The sequence below is a fragment of the Elephantulus edwardii genome, unplaced genomic scaffold (genome assembly GCF_000299155.1).
Source record: "Elephantulus edwardii isolate Elephantulus edwardi_28Jun2011 unplaced genomic scaffold, EleEdw1.0 scaffold00103, whole genome shotgun sequence".
Taxonomy (NCBI): domain Eukaryota; kingdom Metazoa; phylum Chordata; class Mammalia; order Macroscelidea; family Macroscelididae; genus Elephantulus; species Elephantulus edwardii.
In genome coordinates this window covers 3,608,073-3,629,793 of record NW_006399853.1, presented here as the reverse complement: position 1 = coordinate 3,629,793, position 21,721 = coordinate 3,608,073, and the positions used below count along the sequence as shown (strand labels likewise).

Here is a 21,721-nt window from a genome sequence, read left to right as displayed (position 1 = left end):
CAGAACTATAAGCGTGAAAGGAAACATTGGTGACCTAGTGGCAAGAAGCTGCGCTGCAATCCCAAAGGCACACAGTTTGAATCCACTAACTTCTCCATGGGAGAAGGTTGGGCAAGTCTCCTCCTGTGCAATTAACTGCCTCTGAAAACCCACTGGAGGGTCGGATGTGGGTCCGACTTAATGGTACACAACAACAACAACAATGACAACATAAGAGCAAAACCAGATCATCTAAAATTTAAAAACTCTCTGAATTCTTTTGAAAGGAGCAAATCTTTGAAGCGCTGTTTGGGGAACTTCGGACTTGGTGAGTAGATTTCAGGACTACAGAGAGCTAGTGCTCACAAAAATAATCCATCCCATGAACTGTAATAATCTGCCCAGACTTTATGCTTCACACGCTGCTTGGTGGCATGGCATCTTTGTGTGAATTAGGATCTACCAGTGAGTTTCAATGCAAGAGAAAGAAGGGACAGAATTCAAAAATCAGCTGAAGGTGGAGGAAGCCTTCAGGTTCTAGATGCCTGGCATCTTCTATCTTCTGTCATGCTACTAAACCCTGGCTGCTCAAGAGAATCACCCTGGCAGGCTTTTAAACCTCCAGGACCAACCGCTCACCCCCTGAGACTAAGTTAAATCAGTTAGGGCTCTCGTGCTGGTATTTCTAAAACACTCCCAAGTGCCACGTCTGGGAGGCGGGGTTGAGCATCGTTGCAGTGCTGATCACACTTGTGCAGGCTGGCCAGTGTACCTGACCCTTGCCAGCAGCAGAGCCCTGGAAGCAAGAGGGCTGTCCTGTGGAGGAGGGACGTCACAAAAGGACCTGTGAGGGTCACAGCGCGTCCAGTAGACAGGCTCGTGCCGTTTGGGACCCCAGTGGATGGGATTAAAAAGCAAATGCTTACCAGGCTGCCTGGCTCCTGCCTCCGTTATAGACCAGTGAGGCTAGAACACCGGGGAGTGGCCCCTACAGGCCAAAAGATGACGGAAATTAATGTGGTCTCCCTTATTCCCAGAATCGGAGAATAAAATGCCTCATGATCGATGACCTGCTTTAAAAACTATATCCTTTTTGGTTAAAAAGGGAATTAACCTCCTCTAGAAGAGCAGATACTAATAGTCCTTAGAATTATGGGATTCCTTTTTAGAAAATGCTTTGCACATAGTTGCTGAGCGAGGAAAAGGAGTGTGCATGAGAAATGGGGCTGGAGTCACCCGATGGCTCCTCTGATCAGTTACCTTTACTAAGAATGGCTCCCCCACCCCGTGCCCCATCCCCGAGCCCTGTCTTTGCTGAGGGAAGGTATGTTAGTACAGGTGTGTGAACTGTTTCAAGTTCATCTAGCCGCAGTTGGTTGAGTTATGCGGTCCTGATCTTAAGCTGGGATATTGAGGATCAATACGCGCTCACTCCACTTTGCTCTGCTTCCCCACTGGGTCATCGGGCTCCCAGAGTTTCATTCCATTTGTCGTTGCCCATATCGATCCATCAGAATAACCCGATGGGCAAGTTCTGACTCAGAAATCCAGAGCAAAGAGATTTTTTCACCCCCTTGGTGTGGGGTTGTCATTTCTGCAGTTGTGTCTCTCTGTTTGCAGAGCCCTTTATGTTTTATTTTGCAGGGGGTGTGTTCATACCCTAGAATGACTAAGATGTCTCTTCTTGGGGCTTCAGGGTCCTCAAGACCAAACCATTCAGATTCGAGGTTCCTTTTCCTGCATCTACATGTTGTGGTACCGAGTCTGGGCTGGGAATTCAGAAGACAATCAGTCTACTATTACAGGGCTCTTGGAGGTGAATGTTCCCCTGTGTCCCTGTCATTCACTCCCAGCCTAGGACTGTTATGAACAGACATCAGAACAGAGTACTCCAGGGGAGAGGGTGCAGCCTTTTCTTCCCCAAGATCAGCGATTTCTGCTCTGGTTGGCATTCCTCATGAAACAGTCTGTAGACAGCTTTCCATTTGAATTGATGTCCTCAGAATATATGGTAGTCTTTGAATATCTCTCATAAAATGTGGCATCTCGTATTGAACCACGAGTCGTGCTCTGGACTGACCAGAGGAGAGAGCAGTGGCCCTCTTATCTACTCCCAGGATCTCGTGTCCTTTGTGACCCCACTGGACAGGAGCCGCATCCACAGAACTAAGAGTTTCTTGCTGCGCTGGTTGATCACAAGGCCCCCGCATGCTCTGTGCTTTTTCTCTGCACTGTGGTCACGGCGACACGTTGTTGGTGCAAAGCCCTTGTACAGTGTGCGGTTTCCCCACCACCATCAGGGAACTTTCTCGAGCCACGTAAGGAAGTGGCGGTGCTTGTTTTAGAAGCCAAGTTTTCCTCTATAACTTTCATCTATAACTGAGTTGGGCTGATGATGCAATGTTCTCAGAACTAATAAAAGAGACCTTTACAGTCACAGCAGTCAATTCACCAAAATGACTTCCTCACAAAACACGGTAGCATCTCGAAGATATGTGTAAGAAGAGGATAGTCACTTTATCCTTGAAAAAGAAGGCTTGAAGATCTTCTTTTTTTTAAAAAGCTCCACCTTTGAGCACCCCATCACCCACTCTGCACTTTATTGACTGCTTCCTCCACCAGTACTGGTGTGCTGTCACAGTTAAACCATGACATTCCGAAGTCCAGTATGGACCGCCTCCCTGGGGTTCAGCCTCACCCCTGTGGTGATCCAGGGGATTTCTCCAAAACCTGCCTGGAAGCTTCTAAATCTGGGAAATTAGTCGGGGGAAGAGCCCAGTTGGGGCATGATGGCACTGCATGCTTCCTGCAGCTCGGTTTTAGGAAACCACAGTGGGTTCCTTACTGGGATCCCTCTCCCCCCTCCCCCTGCTTCCCCTCCTGATGGCCAGAGGCCTCTCCTGGGCTCCTTGGCAACTGAGATGCCCCTCACTTTGTATTCTGCATTCCTCTTTCTTGGCACTGATGCTCACGTCTGCAAGCCTGGTACTTGATATCTGAATAGGAGTTCGGCAAACTCCCAACAAGATGCCTTCTCTACAGCAGCAGAGTTTCAACACAGTGATCACATTCAGAACTGAAGGATGTGGTCTAGATGGCCAAAAGCTGGATTTCAGCACTTCGTCTTGCCTTCCTGTTAGAATCCACCTGATCCTCCTGAGATTAATGCCTGGAGCTGGCGAAGGGGAATGGCATCTAAGAGAAATGCAAAAGAGAAAATGAATGTATTTCATTCTTCCTTTCCCATTTCCTTGCTATGAAGACTAATGATAGGGATACTCATAGATCTGAAGAGATGTATGAGTGTCAGCGAGTCATCATTGGCATACTCTCTCGAATTACAGGCTTGGCAGTGGAAACAGCAAAGTTCTGTGTTGTGCCCAAGTCACAGAGCTGGCAGTAGTTAGAGATATGAACACCAGGACCTTAACTCTCTTAAACACTCTGGTACACTACCAACACCCGTCTCAAAAAAAAAGAGAGAAATGACTCCTGAGATTCTGGCTTAGAAAACAAGCCCATTTTCTAAGATCAGGAAGGGGGGGGAGAGAGGAAAAGGTTAAAAGTGAAGCCTGTTTGGGGTGGGGGGGTTATATCTGAGATGTCCCTGCATCCCCATCCAATTAGAGCTAATACACAATTGAATGTGTGGTGGGGTTGAGAGAGGTCTTGGCTTCCTGAAAGTCTCTCTCAGCCTTTTTTAGCCGCCCAGGCTTCTGAAGTCACCGGCGCTGCCCTCTGCTCCAGGCGTGCTCTATTTTCAAGCAGCTCCAGTGGCCCAGTGGTAAGGAGTTGCACTGCCAACCCAAAAGCCCATGAAGCAAACCCACCAGCTGCCCCGAGACACAAAGGTGGACCGCCTCCTCCCGTGCAGGCGACTGTCTCTGAAGACCCCTCAGAAGGAGGTCAGTTGTGAGTCAGCTCTGACTCGATGGCACACAACAGACTTTCCTGGGTATCAGCCCCTGCCACACGTGCGATCTTCTTGTGATTACAACACCCAAAAGGCTACCCAGTGTGGTTGTGGAGTAAGGAGTTGTCATTTGATAGATTGAGTGGCTGAGTCCCTGTCCTCTGCATTTTGTATATTTTCTCCTCCCCTTCATGGTGCTGAGAGGGCTACAGGCCCTCAGGTAGACACACAGTTTCACAAAATGCAGGTACTCAGCCTCCAGGAGCAACCCTGCCCCTTGTGGACATGCCTTCACACTGCACACTTGACCTCAGATGCCTGCTGTTATGTTCCATCAGGTCTCCGACTCATAATGACCCTATATACAACAGCTCTGAACTCTGCTCTATCTTGAGCCAACCTGGTCATCTCTGACATACCTACCTCCATGACCGCAGTCACTGTGTCAGTCCATCTCATCCAGGGTCTTCCTCTCTTGTGCTCTCCCTCCACCCTTCCAAGCATGATATCTCTCTCCAGTGGCTGGTCCCTGCTTGCAACATGCCCAAAGTATATCAGACAGAGCTTCAAAATCCTAGTTTTCAAGGAGCAGACTGGTCTCCTTTGAGGATTGTGATGTGTTTAGGAACTTGTGAGTATGATTAGTTTGTATCCCAGGACTCACAGACTTGAGACAGTGCACCAGAGCGAGCCATCAGTGCCAGAGTGCTCTTGGTAACTAACCAGAGACACCTTCCATCATGTGCTTGCTTCATGGGTACACACTGGGCTCAGCCATGACGTGAATTACCTGACACCATGAAGTTGGCTATAGGTTGTTTGAATACCTTCAGTCTGAAGCAGGTAGTTTGTGAAGCAGCCTCTTCTGAGTTGAGACAGGTGATGTGTTTGCAGGGTTCTTGTGAGACAGAAGGACAGAATGTGGAGCCGGGTGCCCAGAGGTCTAGGGCCAGCAGGACTCTGGCAAGTATATAATGACGTTACCCGCAAGGCACCCAGCTCCTTTCTGTGCTTTGTGGTGTTAGGTGCTGTCGAGCTAGGTATGACTCTTGGCAGTGAACAACAGACCTGAATCCTGTCCTCACCTATGCCATCCTCATCACCTCTGACACACGGGAGCCCATTGCTGAAGCACCGTGTCAACCCACTTCACTGGAGGGTCCTCCTCTCTTATCTGACTTTTCAAGCATGATGTCGCTTTCCAAGGAATAGCCTCTCTCAGCAGTATGGCCAAAGTATGAGAGACAAAGCTTTCCCTTCTATGCATTAGGCTTCTGCCTTTTGTAAAAAGATGTGCCAGTTATCCAGAGGCACCCGGTGCTGTGCAGTGTCCCCCGCCCCCAGCTCTGGAGGGAAAGCACCTCCTTTTCAAGCTAACTTTTCCTAGCAGGGCTCCACCAAGTTGGCCTTTGAGTTGGACCTGGAAGGATAGCTAGGATTTGAATGTGGAATCACAGGCGGGGAATGGAGAGGATGGATTCTCTGTAAAGCAAAATGCTTGAAGGCAAGAGGCAAGAGGAGTGTGTGCCTGGATTAGCTCTGTCTTTTGCTTTACATGGAGCTGAAGTCACTTCCTTATGGCCTCTCATCAGCGATGCTACTCCTGCCATGGTGGGGCTCACAGGATCGGAGAATTTCTTTCCTCTTTGATGGCTTGTTGTGCCTTTCCTTGACTTCCTGTCTCTTTTCAGCTTCTCTTGAAATCCCTACTTGCCACCTCCAGCCACATTTCAGTGGCATCTCTGTCCGCCAGTGTGGAGCCAATAGAGGGAAGACCTTTCATCTGGTCAAGTGAGACACTGTCTTGAGCCCAATTCTTTATCACTTTCTGCTTCCTGTCTCTCTTGGTGTCTCTGTCTCTCTCTCTGTGTCACCACTGAAGTGACTGAAATTTGGCAGGAAGTGGTATGTGTATGTTTTCGGCTAGGAAGGAGGGATAAAGAGAAAACTCATGTTTTAACCAGCACTCTGGTGGCCTAATGGCAAGAAACTGCATTGCAGTCCTGAAGGCATGTGGTTTGAGGCCACCAGGTGCTCCCCAGCAGAGGGATTAACGGTCTCCTCCTGTGTAATTAACTGCCTCTGACCCACCGGCCGGTCAGCTGTATATGTCAGTTCTGATTCTGTGGTCAACAACAACAGCTTGCCATCTGGAGCTCACTGTGAGGATGTCCACTTCAAGTATTCTATTCCTTTCTCACTGTCTTGGCTACTTGATCATATGTGATCACCCCTTGTGCTGTGTTATATCAGGGAAATGCATAAAGAAAGAACACTGTCATTTACCCCCTAATTCTGCATTCTTTAAGAATCCCCCCCACTCCTCACCTGCCTAGAGTCTTCCTTGAAGGAAGAAACGTGAAACAGCCCTTACCTGTCAGACGTTGTTATAAAAGAAGAGAACCTACACCTAGAATGTTCCCTTGCCAGCTTCAAAGCTGTGCTGTTGAAGCTCTCACTGACTTTTGTCTGCAAGAAAGCTACGAATTCTCTTTTGTATAGCATGCTCTTTGCATTGTCCCTGGGAACCTTACTTCCCACTGCTTTCATTGACTAAACCGCTGGCCTTTTGAGTTTTCTTGATCTTAAGAAAAGAAAAATTAAGTGTTTGCTTTGTCCTGTGCCTTCCCCGCGTCCCTTATTACAGCTTGTTTAATTGATGGTAATGAATTCTATTTAATTGGTGCTGAGTTGTCTCTGCCTGTGGGATTCGCTGCCTTTTGTTTGCCTCTGGCGCTCTGAAATTCACTACCTAGAGTATCCAATCAGAAATGAGATTCCCAGGCAGTTAGCATCCTTCCAGGCTAGATTTGTGGACTCTTACCTGTAAGTGGTATGCTGTCTGATTTTTTTCTTTAGGCCATTTGGGCAAAACATTATGAAGATAGGAAATTCATTTTGTTTGTTTGTTTTTGGTTTGGGGAGTTTACTTTTGTAATAGAATAAAGCTTCCTGCAGAGTTACATCGAGCATGTTTAATGGCATTCAGAAACATTGTGCCACATAAAAAATTTAGGCAAAAATATCAAGTCATAGCACTAATTAGTTTCTCTTTTCCTGCATTGTCTTCTGCAGTCTTGTCTTCTGACTGACAGCCTCTCTTCATCCATGTGAGTTACTGTTTGGTCAGTCCCTTCTGGTAGTTGTCCACACTGTGGCCCTGTGACTTTGCTGCCATGTCATGTTAGAGCTGCTGTCGACATAGGAACATTGATACTTCTCCCCTCTTCAGTCAGCTTCGCCTCTTGGGTTCAGGGGGACCAGAGGCTCTGATTCCCCCTCTCGTTGCTGGTGTGGGTCCCCAGCTCTCCACTCTGGGAGGCAGGAGGAGGAGCGGTTCTGGATGGAAGCCAGAGAGTCTCATCTCAGATGTGTAGGTGTCAGGAGCCTGTGGGGCGTCCACAGGGAACACTGATGCCATAGTGGGTTAAGCGCTTGGCTCCCGGCTGAAGGACCAGTTCACACTAGCTATGCTGCAGGAGAAAGATGTCGCAGTCTGCTTTGATAAAGGCTGTCAGTCAGGTGCAGTGGGCTCACAGCGACCGCAGGTCCAGCAGAGTGAAACCCTGCCCTATCTTGCACCATTCTCATAGCCTCCACTGTGCCCGAGCCCAGTGTTGCACTCACCGTGTAATCCCACCTTGGTAAGGGTCTTCTTTGCTGACTTCCCACATTCCCAAGCATGATGCCCTTTTCCAAGGACTGGCGCTTCCTGGCAACATACCCAAAGTACGTGAAATGAAGTTTCCCCTTCCTCACCTCTGAGGACTCTGGCCACATTTCTCCTAAGACAGATTTGTTATTCTTTCAGCACAGTCCGTGACGTAGTCAGTAGTAATTGCCAGCATCGCAGTTCCAAGTGTCAGCCCTTCCTTTGAGGTGGTTGCACTCTTTTCTATAAAATGGCTATGATTGGAGTCCACTCAAAGGTAGTGCTTTTTCCGGGGCCTGGGGGAGACTTCCACATAGAACTGTCTAGTGAGAATTATGCATAGCCCACCCAATAGGTCCGCAGAAGTGGCGCTTTGAAACATTTAACAACATGAAATGTACTGTTACAGTTCAGCCTCTTCCTGGCTTTTTCTCCCACCACTAGGCTTTCGTGGTGCATCCTTGTTGTTTATATACATCTAACTTACTCTTTTTTAAAAAGTATATTTACTGTAGGTAGATCATTCTGAATGAGCATTTTTAAACCAAACACTTCTTAGTATTTGTACCAAGGAATTTTAGAAACATAACTTACTCTTTTACATTGATGTACCTACCATGGTTTACCTCTCTCTTCTCTTCATGATGGAGACCTAGGCTCCCCAACACTCATTCCCACCTGAAACCACACAGATTTGTGAATTGTGTACATTGGTACTGAAGAGAGTTGAAGAATAGTTTTTATATAGAAGGAAACTCCACAGACACTTTCAAGCATGTATCCCTGAAGGACGTTTGCAAGCATTTCTCTAGAATGGATGCTAACCTATTATGACAAAAAAAAATTAGGTCGTAGAGTGTGTGTATTCATAATTTGGTAAGTTATTTGGTTGCTGTCCAGAATGGAGATAGCAGGTGCTCTGTCATCTCGCAGTGACGAAGGGTCCTGATCATTCCATACTCCTGCCCACACGAGGCTTTCTCGCCTCTGTCAGTGGTTGGGCAGAACTCATTGTCTCACCTCCATTCTGATTTGTAATGAGGACACCCCTGTGCTGGTTAGCGTGTCACCTTTCCTCTTCTCCACAGTCTGCTTTGTCTTTTACTGTGCTGTTTCTTCTTTGTGTTGATTTGCAGAAGTTCCTTGGACAGTCTAGTTAGGAGTCCTTCTCACGTTAGACATTGTGATTATTTTTTCCTATTAATCACCTCCAAATTAATTACCGCTGTTCGTGGTGCTGACACAGATATCTTTGTGGAGCAGAAATTGTTAATTAAAAAGCTGTTATGTCCCCGTTCTCCAACACAGTCATCCTGACTGTAGTAGATGAACTGTGTTGTGACGATGATGTTGAAAATATGAGTAGAGAGTAAGACACAGGCAAGAAATGATAGATTGATTACCCCATTAGTGAAGAGAATGTATTCTACTGACACACCCAGATTTTCAGATGATTTGTCACCAGAGAAGGAAACGATGTAGGGGCTTAATGATGTGTTTAGAGATGAGGCGTCCTTTTTTTAAGTGCCTTGGTAAGCCAGGGCCCTCCTTCCTCCTGTCATCCACATGGACTGTGTCTCAGGGGCCTTCACCTGTTCTGTTCTCACGTATCCACCATCTTTCAGGGATTCTCAGTTTGAGGTCATTGAGAACTCCCATCCTCCTAGGTGAGCCGGGAGAAGGCTGAACATAGGGCCTATGTGAAGACTTAACATCGATGGCTAAGTGCAGTTGTTCAGACTGTGTACAGGGCACTCCAGACACTGGGCTTAGCCAGGACTGCTGTCCAGCCATGCCTAGGCCTCTCCTAACAGAGGCTGTGTCCTGGCCTGCATATCTGAGTTCTTACATGAGAATAGTAACCATGGGATTTTGTTCTAGTGGGGAAGAGAAGGATGGATGGAATACTGAGCAGAGGAATAAAATATTAGTAAGTGGTATAGTAAATGCTAGGAAGATAGAATGAATGGCCAGGGAAGGGTGTCTGAGGAGGTGATGTGGAGCCAGCCCGAACTGAGGCCACCAAATTCTGAGTTGGTATCTTGTTCTGAGGCTGAATCTGTGAAGAGGAATCCCCACTGGGCGCTAATGAAACACAGAGAATTCCCAGCGCAGCCCCACGGACGGGTGTGCAGGGAGGGGAAGACTGTTCTCAGGTTTGAGGTCTGTGTCTCACTTACTGAAGAACTCTGGAAGTATCACACTCCCCTGTGTTTTTTTTGTTTGTTTTTTTAAATTTAAAACCTTTACAGAATCCTTTACATACAGGTGTGGCATAGCCTATAGGGATTTGGGCTGCTAATCTAAGGGTTGTGTTCTCTGGTAGTTCTAATCCGCCAGCAGCTCTGTGAGACAGAGATGGGCAGTCTTCTCTCAGATGATCCATAGCCTCCCCCAAATCCACTGGAGAGTCAGGTATGAGTCCTTTCCGATGAAAGTCAAAGCTGTATTGAGTTCTTTCCTTGTTTCACTTGGCCTTCTTGAATGTCAGTTTTCTGTTCGTTAAAATGAGAAGACTGCTACCCAGTAAGTAAGTCGTCTTACAAATCTTAAAGACGGAATGCTTTCTGAAGAACTTGTAAACTGCTCAAGCGTGACGTAGACAGGTCATGGTTAATTAATTACATTGCTGCTGCTGTTGATGATTGCCTCATGGCGACCCAGGAACAAAAGACCAGAAGCCTTTCTAGAACTATTATCCTTTCTCAAAGTTCATAGAGTTTCCAGAGGCATGTGGTTTAGGAAGTGCATGCCACTCCTGCTTCCAAACCTGTCTTAATCTGGGAGCTCCACCAAACTCTGTCCACCAAGGGTAACTTATGGCATTTGACACACCAGTGGCCCATGAAAGAACAGGAATACAGGTGTTACCATAGGACATAATGTGATTGAGCGCCAGGTGTTAAGAACTGTGAGATTAAAGGCAGAAGGGGGTAAAGAAAGGAGTTGTGTGTGGCATGAATACAATAAGCAAAGAAAGAGTGATGTGCAATGAACTTGGGAAGGAAAGTGCCAGACATGGGACCCTGAACACAGAGGAGTTTATGTCTTACTTGGAGTGTATTGGGACACCATTGAAAGGTTTAAAACCAGAGAGAGATGTGTGCCAACACTAATTTTCCATAATTCATGTAAGAAAAATCTACTAAAGGATAGTGAGAGTAGAAATCAGAAAGCGGATGTGATACATACCAGAGATGATGGTGGAAGAGGTACCATCTTGGACTAAGGGGTACAGAGAAGAGGACAGACTAGATTTTATAGAAAAATTTAACAACAAAAAGAAGCTGGTATGCAACTTAAGAGGAAGAAATGGGTCTACAATAACTTCTTAGTTTCTGACTGGAGTGAGTGGAGGCTGGTGCCACTTACATGGAGAAGGTGTAGGGGCAGGGAGGAGAATGAAGTAAACAAAGGTATAGGGAGGGGGACGGACTTTGGTGCCGGAAGTCATGGTGTTCACAGTTAAAGCCAGTGTCTGTCTCCAACGACCTCCCAGTTAGTGTGTCAGTGAATCATGTTAGAGAACAGAGGGAGCCCCAGATGCCACACGAGTCCACAGATGAGTCACCTGGCCTAACTGTGCTGTGACATGCTGGGATATCTCTTTCAACTTTGTCACCTCCTATAGCTGTCCCCGTGAGGTCTGTGTATGTTTTGCTGACCAGGAGAGCTTGGGTCACACATTAGTCTCTATGAGAAACTCCAACAGGACAACACGCAGCATTGTCAGAGCAGAGCTCCTGGACAGCTCCCTCTCTGCTGGGCAGGCTCATCTGTGGAGTGCCCACAGCCACCTGGGCTGCCCGTGTGTGTGTGTGTGTGTGGTTTCTGCTCTATCTGGAAGCTGAAGGAGTGATATTCTAATTTCATAATTCTGAGCCTTTTTCCTGGGACACAACCCTTGAAGGGCCTTTTCCTGTTTGTGAGATGGTTTATCACTTTCTGAAGGCACCCTGGCAGCCAGTTCCTAAACGTCTTGGTTGTGGTCTTCTACCTCTAAGTTAAGGGAATTTCACTGAGCACACCACTGTTTCAGGGTCCTACAAATGCAGAATAAAATCTTAAAAAATGATGGAGGCAAATGGACTTGCCCTCCTGGAAGTGGGTATGTGAATTGGTGGTGGATGGTGATGTATAGCCCAGATGGGTCATTCATTTGCTCAGTGTGGCCCAAGCATGTGTTTTCCCTTTCCTTGCTCGAGTACCCCATTTTAAAGGGATAAACGTAGATGTGTTTGCTTTGGTTTGAGACAGGGTATGTTCTTTTTACTTTAAACCCATCAAATGCTTCTTGTTGCAATTTGTACCTATTTTGCCTAATTTGTGGGAAACCTAATGCAAGATCAGCCAAGGTTAATTGCTTGCACTTTGTGATGATTCTGCCTGAACAACAGTGTTTTAGTCAGTGCCTGGTGTCATGCTAGGGTCACATACATGATAAGGAAACATCTTGTTCTTGAAACAAGATAGTTATATGGTGTCACAAATCTTCATGTTGTTACAGAAACAAAGGTGGGATTCTATAACACACACACACACACACACACACACACACACAGAGAGAGAGAGAGAGAGAGTGTGTGTGTGTGTGTAAATTGCTACCCACAGCAGAGTTAATTCCTTCTGGTTCATAGTGATTCTTTTTTTAGGATAGTAAACACTTTTTTTAAAAAAATTATTATTTTTGGGTGAGTGTACCGTCAAATCAGGTCAGACTGGTACAGGAGGAGATTGTCCCTCCTTCCCCAGCAGAGCAGCTGGTGGATTCGAACTGTGTGCCTCTGGGTTTGTAGTTGCAGCTCCTTGCCACTAAGCCACCAGAGCTCCCCTTCATAGTGATTCTTAATTGGGTTTTCATTGCTATAAATTTTATGAGAGGGGAAATTGACTTTTCTCCTGTGGATCAGCAGGTGGATTTGAACTGCTGACATTTTTATTTCCAGTACATTATATAATGCACTGCATAAAGGAATGATCTTGGATATGTTTAACCCAGAGGGTGTTTGAGGAGTGGTTATCTGGCCAGATCATCTGTTCTCCAGCTCATGGAAGGGCATGATGCTGTTCGTAAGACCTTTTCTAGAACTTTTTGCCTCCTGACCTCTACCCCTATTTCACATCTTGGGCATTCATTGGGGGAGGGGCACTTTTATGCTGCCCTTCTTCACATTTGAAAGACAGAGGCTTCCGGTCAGGCTCAGGTCCTGATCAGCAGAGTCCCTGGAGGCCAGCGGAGACTTTCTGGAGCTGGTAACTGACTTGCGCTGTTTCCCCTCCAGAGATGAGAAGAATCAATCCATCATAGTCAGTGGGGAGTCCGGAGCAGGGAAGACGGTGTCAGCCAAGTATGCCATGCGCTATTTTGCCACAGTGGGTGGTTCTGCCAGCGAAACCAACGTTGAGGAGCGCGTCCTGGCATCCAGTCCCATCATGGAGGTAAAGCCTTCCCAAGTCCCCGGCCTTCCCAGTCACGAGAATCCTGGGAAGTAGCTCGCATTGTCCCTTTGTGGACACATGTCCACTCTTAGGAAGCATGTGTACCCACGACTTATCAGCATTGCTAGGCTCCAGAGACTGAGGTCACTAGGTCACTGTTTGACAGTTGACCCTATATGAATATGGAGGATGACTACATCAAATCACAGAATGGACACTACATTGTTACCCAGCAACCAAATTACATCATCGAATACCTGCCAACCCGCTGAGAATCATAGCTCAGCCACACTGACACATAACCTTAACCAAAATCACAGGGTCACTCTTGCCTCACACCTTAGTATTAGTTACTGTTGTGCAAATAAACTTACCTAATGTGCAAAGTCTGTAATAGAACTCTTTCCATTAAAAATTCAACAAAATCAAGTTTATATAGGGAAATGGTCAATATAGCTGAAACATTTTTACCCATCAGGGAGAACTTTCCTTACAATAGTCCTCAATCTTGAATGTGCATCAGAATCACCTGAAGGGCTCGTTGAGACACCTCGTGTCACCCTCAGCCCCAAACTTCAGACTCAGAAAGTTGAAGGAGGTCTAAGAATTTGTATTTCTTACAGGTTCTTATACTCACATTGATACTCCTAGTCCAGGTGTCCTATTTGAAAACTGATGATCTGTTTAGGAAGGAAGAAGAACTCACTGAAATATAGGAGGATAAAAGGAAATAATCTTCTGTTACCTTGCTGATAATCAGTAAACATTGTGTTCTATTTCCTTCTAGCTTTTCCCACTTAATTTTGTAGTTTAAGCGCATCCAGTAAAACAGAAAACTTTCCCTGAACTGCCTTCCTGGCTGCAGGTGTATATTAACAGGTGGTGTGCTGCACTGAGTTTTGTGCCCCACCCCATACATACATGTGTTGTTGTAATGTGGAAACTGTGCAGTGTCCCCATTAGAATTGTATGTATACGCCAGAGGGAGTATTAAGGGTAGAAGTCAATCCTCCTTAATCCTATCAGAGTCCCTTAGAGGAGTTCCTCTAGGATGTGGATTGTAATATGCCTTTTATCTCACTAATGCATAAAGGGGCAGGTAGGTGGGCTGAGTGGGGAGAGCTTCACTGCCAGACGGATGGAACGGAGGGCACAGTTTTGGACTTGGGCCCCTGTGAAAGGAAGCTCCTTGACGTAGGGAAGGCCAACACTCACCATGTCTCCAACTTGCTCTCTGAGCCTTCACCCAGAGCAGGCACCTTCAATTTGGACTTCTCACCTTCTAAACTCGAAGAGAATAAATTTCAGTTTGTTAAAATCATCATCTTGTGGTGTACATCTTTTATAGCAGCACAAGATAACTAAGACAGATGCTTTTATCATAATTTTTTTAGTGATATTGGACATTAGTAATCAATTACTCACAGGGTTGATTCATTCTAAGCCTCAACTTGCATGTCCTGGTCAGGGACCTTGTGCAGAAGTTATTCCTGGACTTAACCTCTTGTGAACCATCTACTATGCCTATATTGAGGTAGCCAGAACACTTTTGCAAATTCATAGATGTGCAGCAGTCAAGAAATGAAAGGATGTATCGCATTGGACAAGTCTGCCAAGGACTTCGTTTACATTCCGAAAAGCAACTGTGTCACTTTCAAGACCAAGATGTACCTGCCTCAAGCTGTGGTTCAAGCCAACTTTCAGTTGCTTCATATGCATGTGAAGGTTAGACAATAGATAAAGACCAAAGAAGAATTCAGACCTCTGAATTAGAGAGCTGGTGAAGAATATGGGATGTACTGTGGACTTCAAAAGAACACAGCAATCTGTCTTGGAAGTGCCGCCATAATGCTCATTAAAAGCCAGCATGGGGAGGTATCGTCTCTCATAATTTGGATATGCTATCAGGAAGGTCCAGTCCCTGAAGAATAACTTTTGTGCTTGGGAAAGTAGATATAGTCAGTGCCAAAGAAGAAGACACTCAATGAGATGGGTTAACACAGTGCTACAACTAGTACAGCAGCGATTGTGAGGGTACCACAGAGCTGGGAAGAGTTTGTTCTGTTGTACATTTGTTTGCTGTGAGTTGGAGCTGATTTGATGGCACTTAACAACAGAGTTCTCTCTCTTTAACAATAAACATGTTTAAACCTTCAATGTGACTGAAGCCAGATTTTCAACTGACTTGCTTTGCTTCCAGGATTCAAAAAGCAACTTTTAGACCGTAAGATTTCAAAGACACAGTAATCCTTACTTTCAGAAATAGAACAAGTCTTTCCTGTGAGCCTAATAGAAGGTGAAGACATCTGATTGATCTCTGGTGAAAGATGAAAGAAATGGCTAATGACGATGGGAGTCCAGTGAGGACAGATCGACGCTTTACTAAGCGTGTACAATACACAGGGGACCTGCTTCTTCAGTTACAGGAGTCTAAAATGATCAGATGTCTGCGTGCCCATTATGCAGTGTAGGCTGGTAGGGCATTTTGGCCAAGGAGAAATAGGAAAGCAACATATTATGAATTGAATTGTGTGTCCCCAAAAAATATGAGTTGCATCTCCTAACTGATGCCTTGGTTGTCATCCTATTTGGAAATGGGTTCTTGTTATGTAAACGAGACAGGATTAGTGGCGGGAATACCTTAAAACCAATCTCTTTTGAGATAGAAAACATTAAAGCAAGCAAGAGAAGCAGAGTTGGTGGAAGAGAAGTGCCATGTCATGTTTGAAGAGATAAAAAATCACCTCACCAGAGCCCACAAAGACTTCCTCTGAGCTAGCACCCCAAGTTTGCGCTCTGAACTACTTGTAAAAAAAAGGGTTTCTGTTTGTTAAGAGCACCCACTTGCAGTATTTCTGTTACAGCAGCATTGAATCATTAAGACTAACACCACCCCCCACAAATCTGTAAGTGGTAATCCAGTTGCTACGACCCAAGTTTGCATGGGAGTGCATACATGAAACAGTTTAAGCTTAGAAAATGTCATTGAATAAAAATGTCATTCAATGAGTGCTGCAGCGGAATTTAGTGAAGGTCAGCATTGCCTAACAGTGGTTGGGCTCAAAACATTAGTTTCCTGCCTTGTGTAAATTGGTGTTTTAGCAAATAACATGAGGAAGACCATAGGACTCACTCTGACTGGGGTAGATTTTTCCATCACGAGGGCTGTCCCCTGAGCTGTTATTAAGTGTTAACAGTTCTTGGATGCACATGATCACGGATAGAAAGAACTGCAGCCAAGAACAACTCTGGGTGATGTTAGAAAGAGTTGTTGCCAAGTAAGAAAAGAGGAACTTGTGCACTGCCAGCATCTGAAAACCCTGGCTTCTCAGAGATTCCGAGCCCTGCCTGGCCACTTGGATTAAGAAACACAGCCAGTTTTGTGACCCTTTGAAGGGTTATAACCAATACAAAGCATGTCCTAATCAAGGGATGGCTGATTACTCTGCCCCGTCCCAGTGGATGGCACTTCTCAATGAAGCAATCAGTCATGGTCGCATCAGCATCATTTCCACAGCACAGCCACTGCAGAGGCCTCCCGGGGGGAGACGGGACATTGAAGCAATTGGAGGAGGCACAACTCCCAGGGAGATGCTCTAAATGGGAGCTGGGAGAATGAAACGTGACTCAGCGATGGATTGGGATTGGCTGGAGTGGATTGGGATGATCTATCATCAACGTCAGAGCTCCCTGACCCCATTCTGTTTAAGAGCTTGTCGGCATACCCGGAGTGATTTGTCTACCAGTCTGCACTGATTAAAAGAACATTGGTAATCAAGAGACTGTTATATAAACTAGATGACTGGGACCTCCTCAAAATAAACTAGATGACTGAGACCTCCTCAAAATTAAATACTTCTGTGCATTGAAAAACTTTTCCAGAAGAGTGAAATGCAAACTTGAAGATGAGAGGAAAAAAATGTTGGCAGTGACGTCAAAACTGACAAGGGACAAATCTTTAATTTGTAGAAAAAGTCAGCATCTCAACAACAAAGAGATAATCCAATTAAAAAATGCACAGAGGACTCAGGCAGTGGACTAGTACATGAAAGACTGCCATTGTATGTTTGAAAAGTACTTTTAGATTTATTCTCTCATTCCTCAGCTCAGATTAGTAAACTAAGGAAGATCGATCTTTCCGCTGCTGTCTTTAAACTCTCCAGCAAGGACTCCCTGAACTAACACAAGGAGCCAGCTCAGGTGTGGTTGATGGGTCTTGTTCCCATTTTACAGATTATGAAGTTGAGGTTCAGAGACGTTAATTAACTAGTTTCACTTGCATTGTTCTCATGGCAGTTCTGAGAACTAACATATACTTGTTCAGTTGTCAGTGTTAGTATTCTGTTCTGATTATTTTTCAGAAGGAATGGGAATTTAAATATTGCCTGTTGTATCATATATTCAGACAGAGGGCACTGATGTATTCTTGCATCTGCATTTATTACTTGACAGTTTTCAAATGTCTGCTCTGTGCTGACTTTGTATGTTCCTTCTAGCCTCTGGAAACCCAATGGAGGTTCTAAGTTGAATCTGTTCTAAGTTGATGGCAGTGAATTGAATTGTCACATGTACCTATGCAGATATATATGTAGATAAGTATATGTGAGGATATATGTGAGTATATATGCTGTTGTCCATCTATTTGGAACTGACTCATAGCTGACCATCCAGTGGGAAAGAGATTGGCCATCTTTCTCCCATAGGGAGCTGGAGGATTTGAACCATGTGCCTTTGAGATTGCATTGCAGCTTCTTACCACTAGGCCACCAGAGCTCCTGGTGTTACATAATGTTATATTATGCATTATATCTTAGAGATAGCCTAACATCACCTTGCAGGATCGGTTCTTGGTATTTGGAGACGTAGGACCATGGTTTCATGGGGGCAACTTGTTTATTTGACCTAATAGGATTCTTAAAGTTTATGTTCTGCATTCTAGTCTGATGAGTAGGATCTAGAATCTTAAAGGTTTGTGAGCGGTGATCAGAGATACAACCAATGATCTCACATTTGTCTGAGGCGGGGGGTGTGGGTGGTGTGTGTGTAGATGACACAACCCTGCTTGCTGAACCTAAAGAGGACCTGAAGCACTTGCTCCAGAGGGTCAAGGACTGTAGTCTGCAATACGGATTGAAGCTCAGCATCAAGACAACAAAGGTTCTCACCATGGGGCCAAGTGGCAGCATCATGAGAGAAACACCCTGGAAGGAAAACCAAGACTCAAGAGAAGAAGCTAGTCTCTAGGACTTCCTGCACAAACGTGGTCTCATGTGCTCTCCAAGCAGAACTGATGGTGGTCAGTATCACTACAAAAGATGGACCTGATAGAACGGGGGTAACTGAAACAGAGCCTCAGATTCTTAAAAACACACAATCACTTTACTGGTTGAGACCAGAGGACCCAAGACTGTGATATTCGTTATACCTTGAACTGAAAACTATCGGCTTGAACATCCACATTATAGGCAACTTGCATTTACCCTTTAATGTGACGATATTTGCTCTCACTTTGAAACAATTGAACCAACCTCTCCTTACAACAAAAGCTTCTTCAAAATCTCCTTGACTTGCTGCATGTACAGTTAAAAAAAAAGATACTGTGATTTTATTGTATATTTACAAATAAATTGGGTTTTCATTCATTCATACACATTTTCCTCCCTGTCTCCCTCCCTAATTAAATTTCTGTTGTGTAGCCTGTTCCAAATTAATTGCCGTACATATTGTGTCTCGCCATTCATTCCTTTTAGATTGACCTTCCCTTCACTTATTCCAGAGCACTGTTCATTATTTATTCATTCTTTTCCTGCTCTCCCCCACCCTCCACCCCTGTAACCATCTCTTTTTCTATCCATGCTCTTAAAAGGGTTGAAAGTAATCTATGTGGGGAAATGGTCAACAGTTACTTGAAAGGAAAGATGAAATCTTAAGGGGGCAAGAAATTTAGACTATTGGACTTGGAGGAACCAGAATGGAAACGAGGATGCTCATGTGTTGTGAAAAATAAGAGGGACATCACTAAACAACTTGTGTAAAAAGTATTGGATAAGAACCTAATCTTCTGTGTGAACTTTCACCAAAACACAATTGACTGTTATTTTAAAAAATCATTTTCAAATCCGAGCGAAAAGACAGAGCAATGATGGGCAAGGTAATAATTTTATACAACATAAGAATGATTGTATGCGATTAACTACCTCTGAAAACCCATTGGAGAGTCAGCTTTAGGTTGGTTCGGACTCTATGGCACACAACAACAACAACAACAACATACTTAGCATTATTTTTAATTCCCTGAATGACGAAAAACGCATTAGAAATATTTTATAACCAAGTCAAATTTGGTATCATATATTGCCTCTCACCAAATGCTCAAAGCATCTTATTATCAGGAAGTTTGATCAGTATTATTTAAGACGGATACATCAGCACACACATCACAAAGAGCTATGCAACTCCTGAAACCCTTCTAATGTGAGTTTTGCAAAATTATTTTATGCGGGGAAAAATACACACATTTTGATGTTCTGTTCATGAATATTATTTTAAAATGTATTTTGGCCAAAAATATTATTTGTTCAATGGCTCTTGTTAGATATAAATAACCACCAAGTGATATTTTGAGACATAAATAAAAATTAATTTCTCAATTAGGAAAAAAAAAAAAGAATGATTGTATGAAACACAATGTGAATAAAGAATAATATGAAACCCAGGCTATATAAACTTTGTAGGCAAACCAATGAAAAAAATTAGAAATGAAAAAAAATAAAAGCAATGGTACCAAGAGGGTGATGGCTTCCTGATTTTTCAGGTGAGATGTGGAAAATGTGGATATTAGTCTTTTATCTGTTTCTAGGCAGTACCACTGATAAGTTAGGTATAACATTTGATTACTTAGTCATGGAGACTTGATCAAAATGGGTTAAATATGTGAACACTTATCTTTCTAAAAGAGAATTGGGAGCTGGTAGGTGTTAGGCTGAGTAACTCAAGGCTATCAGAGCTGAGGTCTCTGTGATTCTTTAGGTCTTTGTCTCATGATCCCAAAATGATTGCTGCTGAGGTAGCCATCACATGCACATTCCATGTAGGAGGCATAAGATGAGAGGAAGGATAGTACCACACATCTTCCAGCTAGGTTTGTCCTCTCTGAAGAGTTTACCCATTACCTCCTTCCTTCACTGGTCATTGTAGTGAATAAGGAAGGCTGGAAAATGAAGCCCACTTGCTTAACAAGTCTCAATCGTTGTCATCCCAACATCACAAGGATTCCATAAAGTAAGGAGAGAGTATGGAGTCGGGGTATGCAACTGAGAGATGCTACTACAAACATCCTGTCCTTGAAAGAGAAAGACACCCCCCCCCCTCCTTTTTTAACACAGCTCTTTGTTTGTTTTGCACAGGCCATTGGAAATGCTAAAACCACTCGAAATGACAACAGCAGTCGCTTTGGCAAGTACATTCAGATTGGCTTTGATAAAAGGTACCATATCATTGGGGCCAACATGAGGACCTACCTGTTGGAAAAGTCCAGAGTTGTCTTTCAGGTGAGTTGGGAGACCCTTCCCTAGGTCTCCCCGTGGATAATGCCCTCGCTTGTTCCCTGCCTTGCAGTCTGGGTGGACGGGTTGAAATTCTAGGCACACTTCTCCCTTGTACTGTCCTCTTTCTCTTCCTTCTGCCCTCCTCTCTCAGTCTTCCTAAATCTCCACGTCTACTCCCAATCACTCAGCCAACTTAAGGCAGGTCTAGCAGAGCAAGGAAACACCTCATGGTTCAAAATCGGGAAGAGAGTACGTCCTGTGTCCGTACCTTTTCATTCTATATGTGGAAAAGATCATTCAGGAGGCTGGGCTCTTTGAGGAGGAACGTGGCACCAGGATTGGAGGAAGACTCATCAACAACCTGCTTTATACAGATGACACAACCCTGCTTGCTGAACCTAAAGAGGACCTGAAGCACTTGCTGCAGAGGGTCAAGGACTGTAGTCTGCAATATGGATTGAAGCTCAGCATTAAGACAACAAAGGTTCTCACCATGGGGCCAAGTGGCAACATCATGATAGACAGTGAAGAGATTGTGGCTATTAACAATTTCCATTTTCTTGGTTCCACAATCAACACTCTTGGTACCAGCAGCCAGGAAATGAAAAGACAAATTGCATTAGGAAAATCTGCTGTCAGGCACTTCTCCAGAGTGCCAAACAGCAACAAAGTCAGTCTAGAGATTATGGTGTGCCTGATCCAGGCCATGGTCTTCACAATTACGTGTTATACAACAGAGAGCTGGACGATAACCAAAGAGGACAGAAAAAGAATTGATACCTTTGAGTTATAATGCTGGAAAAGAACATACCATGGACTGCCAAAAGAAGTGGCAGATCTGTCCTGGATAGGTTGAAGCCAAGCTGTTCCTTAGAGGCAAGGATTTTGAGGCTCTGTCTCATATACTTTGGTCATGTTACCAGGAGTGACCAGTCCTTGGAGAAGGACATTATGCACAGAAGAGGAAGACCCTGGATGAGATGTGTTGCCACAGTAACTGGGATAATGAGGGTAGATGTGTCAGAGACAATGAGATTGGCCTAGGATAGAGCAGGATTCAGAGCTATTGTATGTAAGGTCCCTCTGAGTCATGGTTGACTTGATAGCACATAACAACAACAGCTGCAAATACCCAGTATAAGTCCTGTCTGGTTCCTGAGTTCTCCCGTCTGCTCCAGTCAAGGAAGTGTG

General features: G+C 44.7%; 1 protein-coding gene across 1 annotated transcript in view; it reads left to right on the top strand.

Annotated features, from left to right (window-relative positions):
- MYO5B (myosin VB) overlaps positions 1 to 21,721 on the top strand; it is a 224,013-nt gene that overhangs the window by 27,340 nt on the left and 174,952 nt on the right. Inside the window, exons 4-5 of the mRNA XM_006891707.1 lie at positions 12,827 to 12,983; positions 20,390 to 20,533. Of these exons, the coding sequence (XP_006891769.1) occupies positions 12,827 to 12,983; positions 20,390 to 20,533 (301 nt within the window). The remainder of the gene's footprint in view (positions 1 to 12,826; positions 12,984 to 20,389; positions 20,534 to 21,721) is intronic.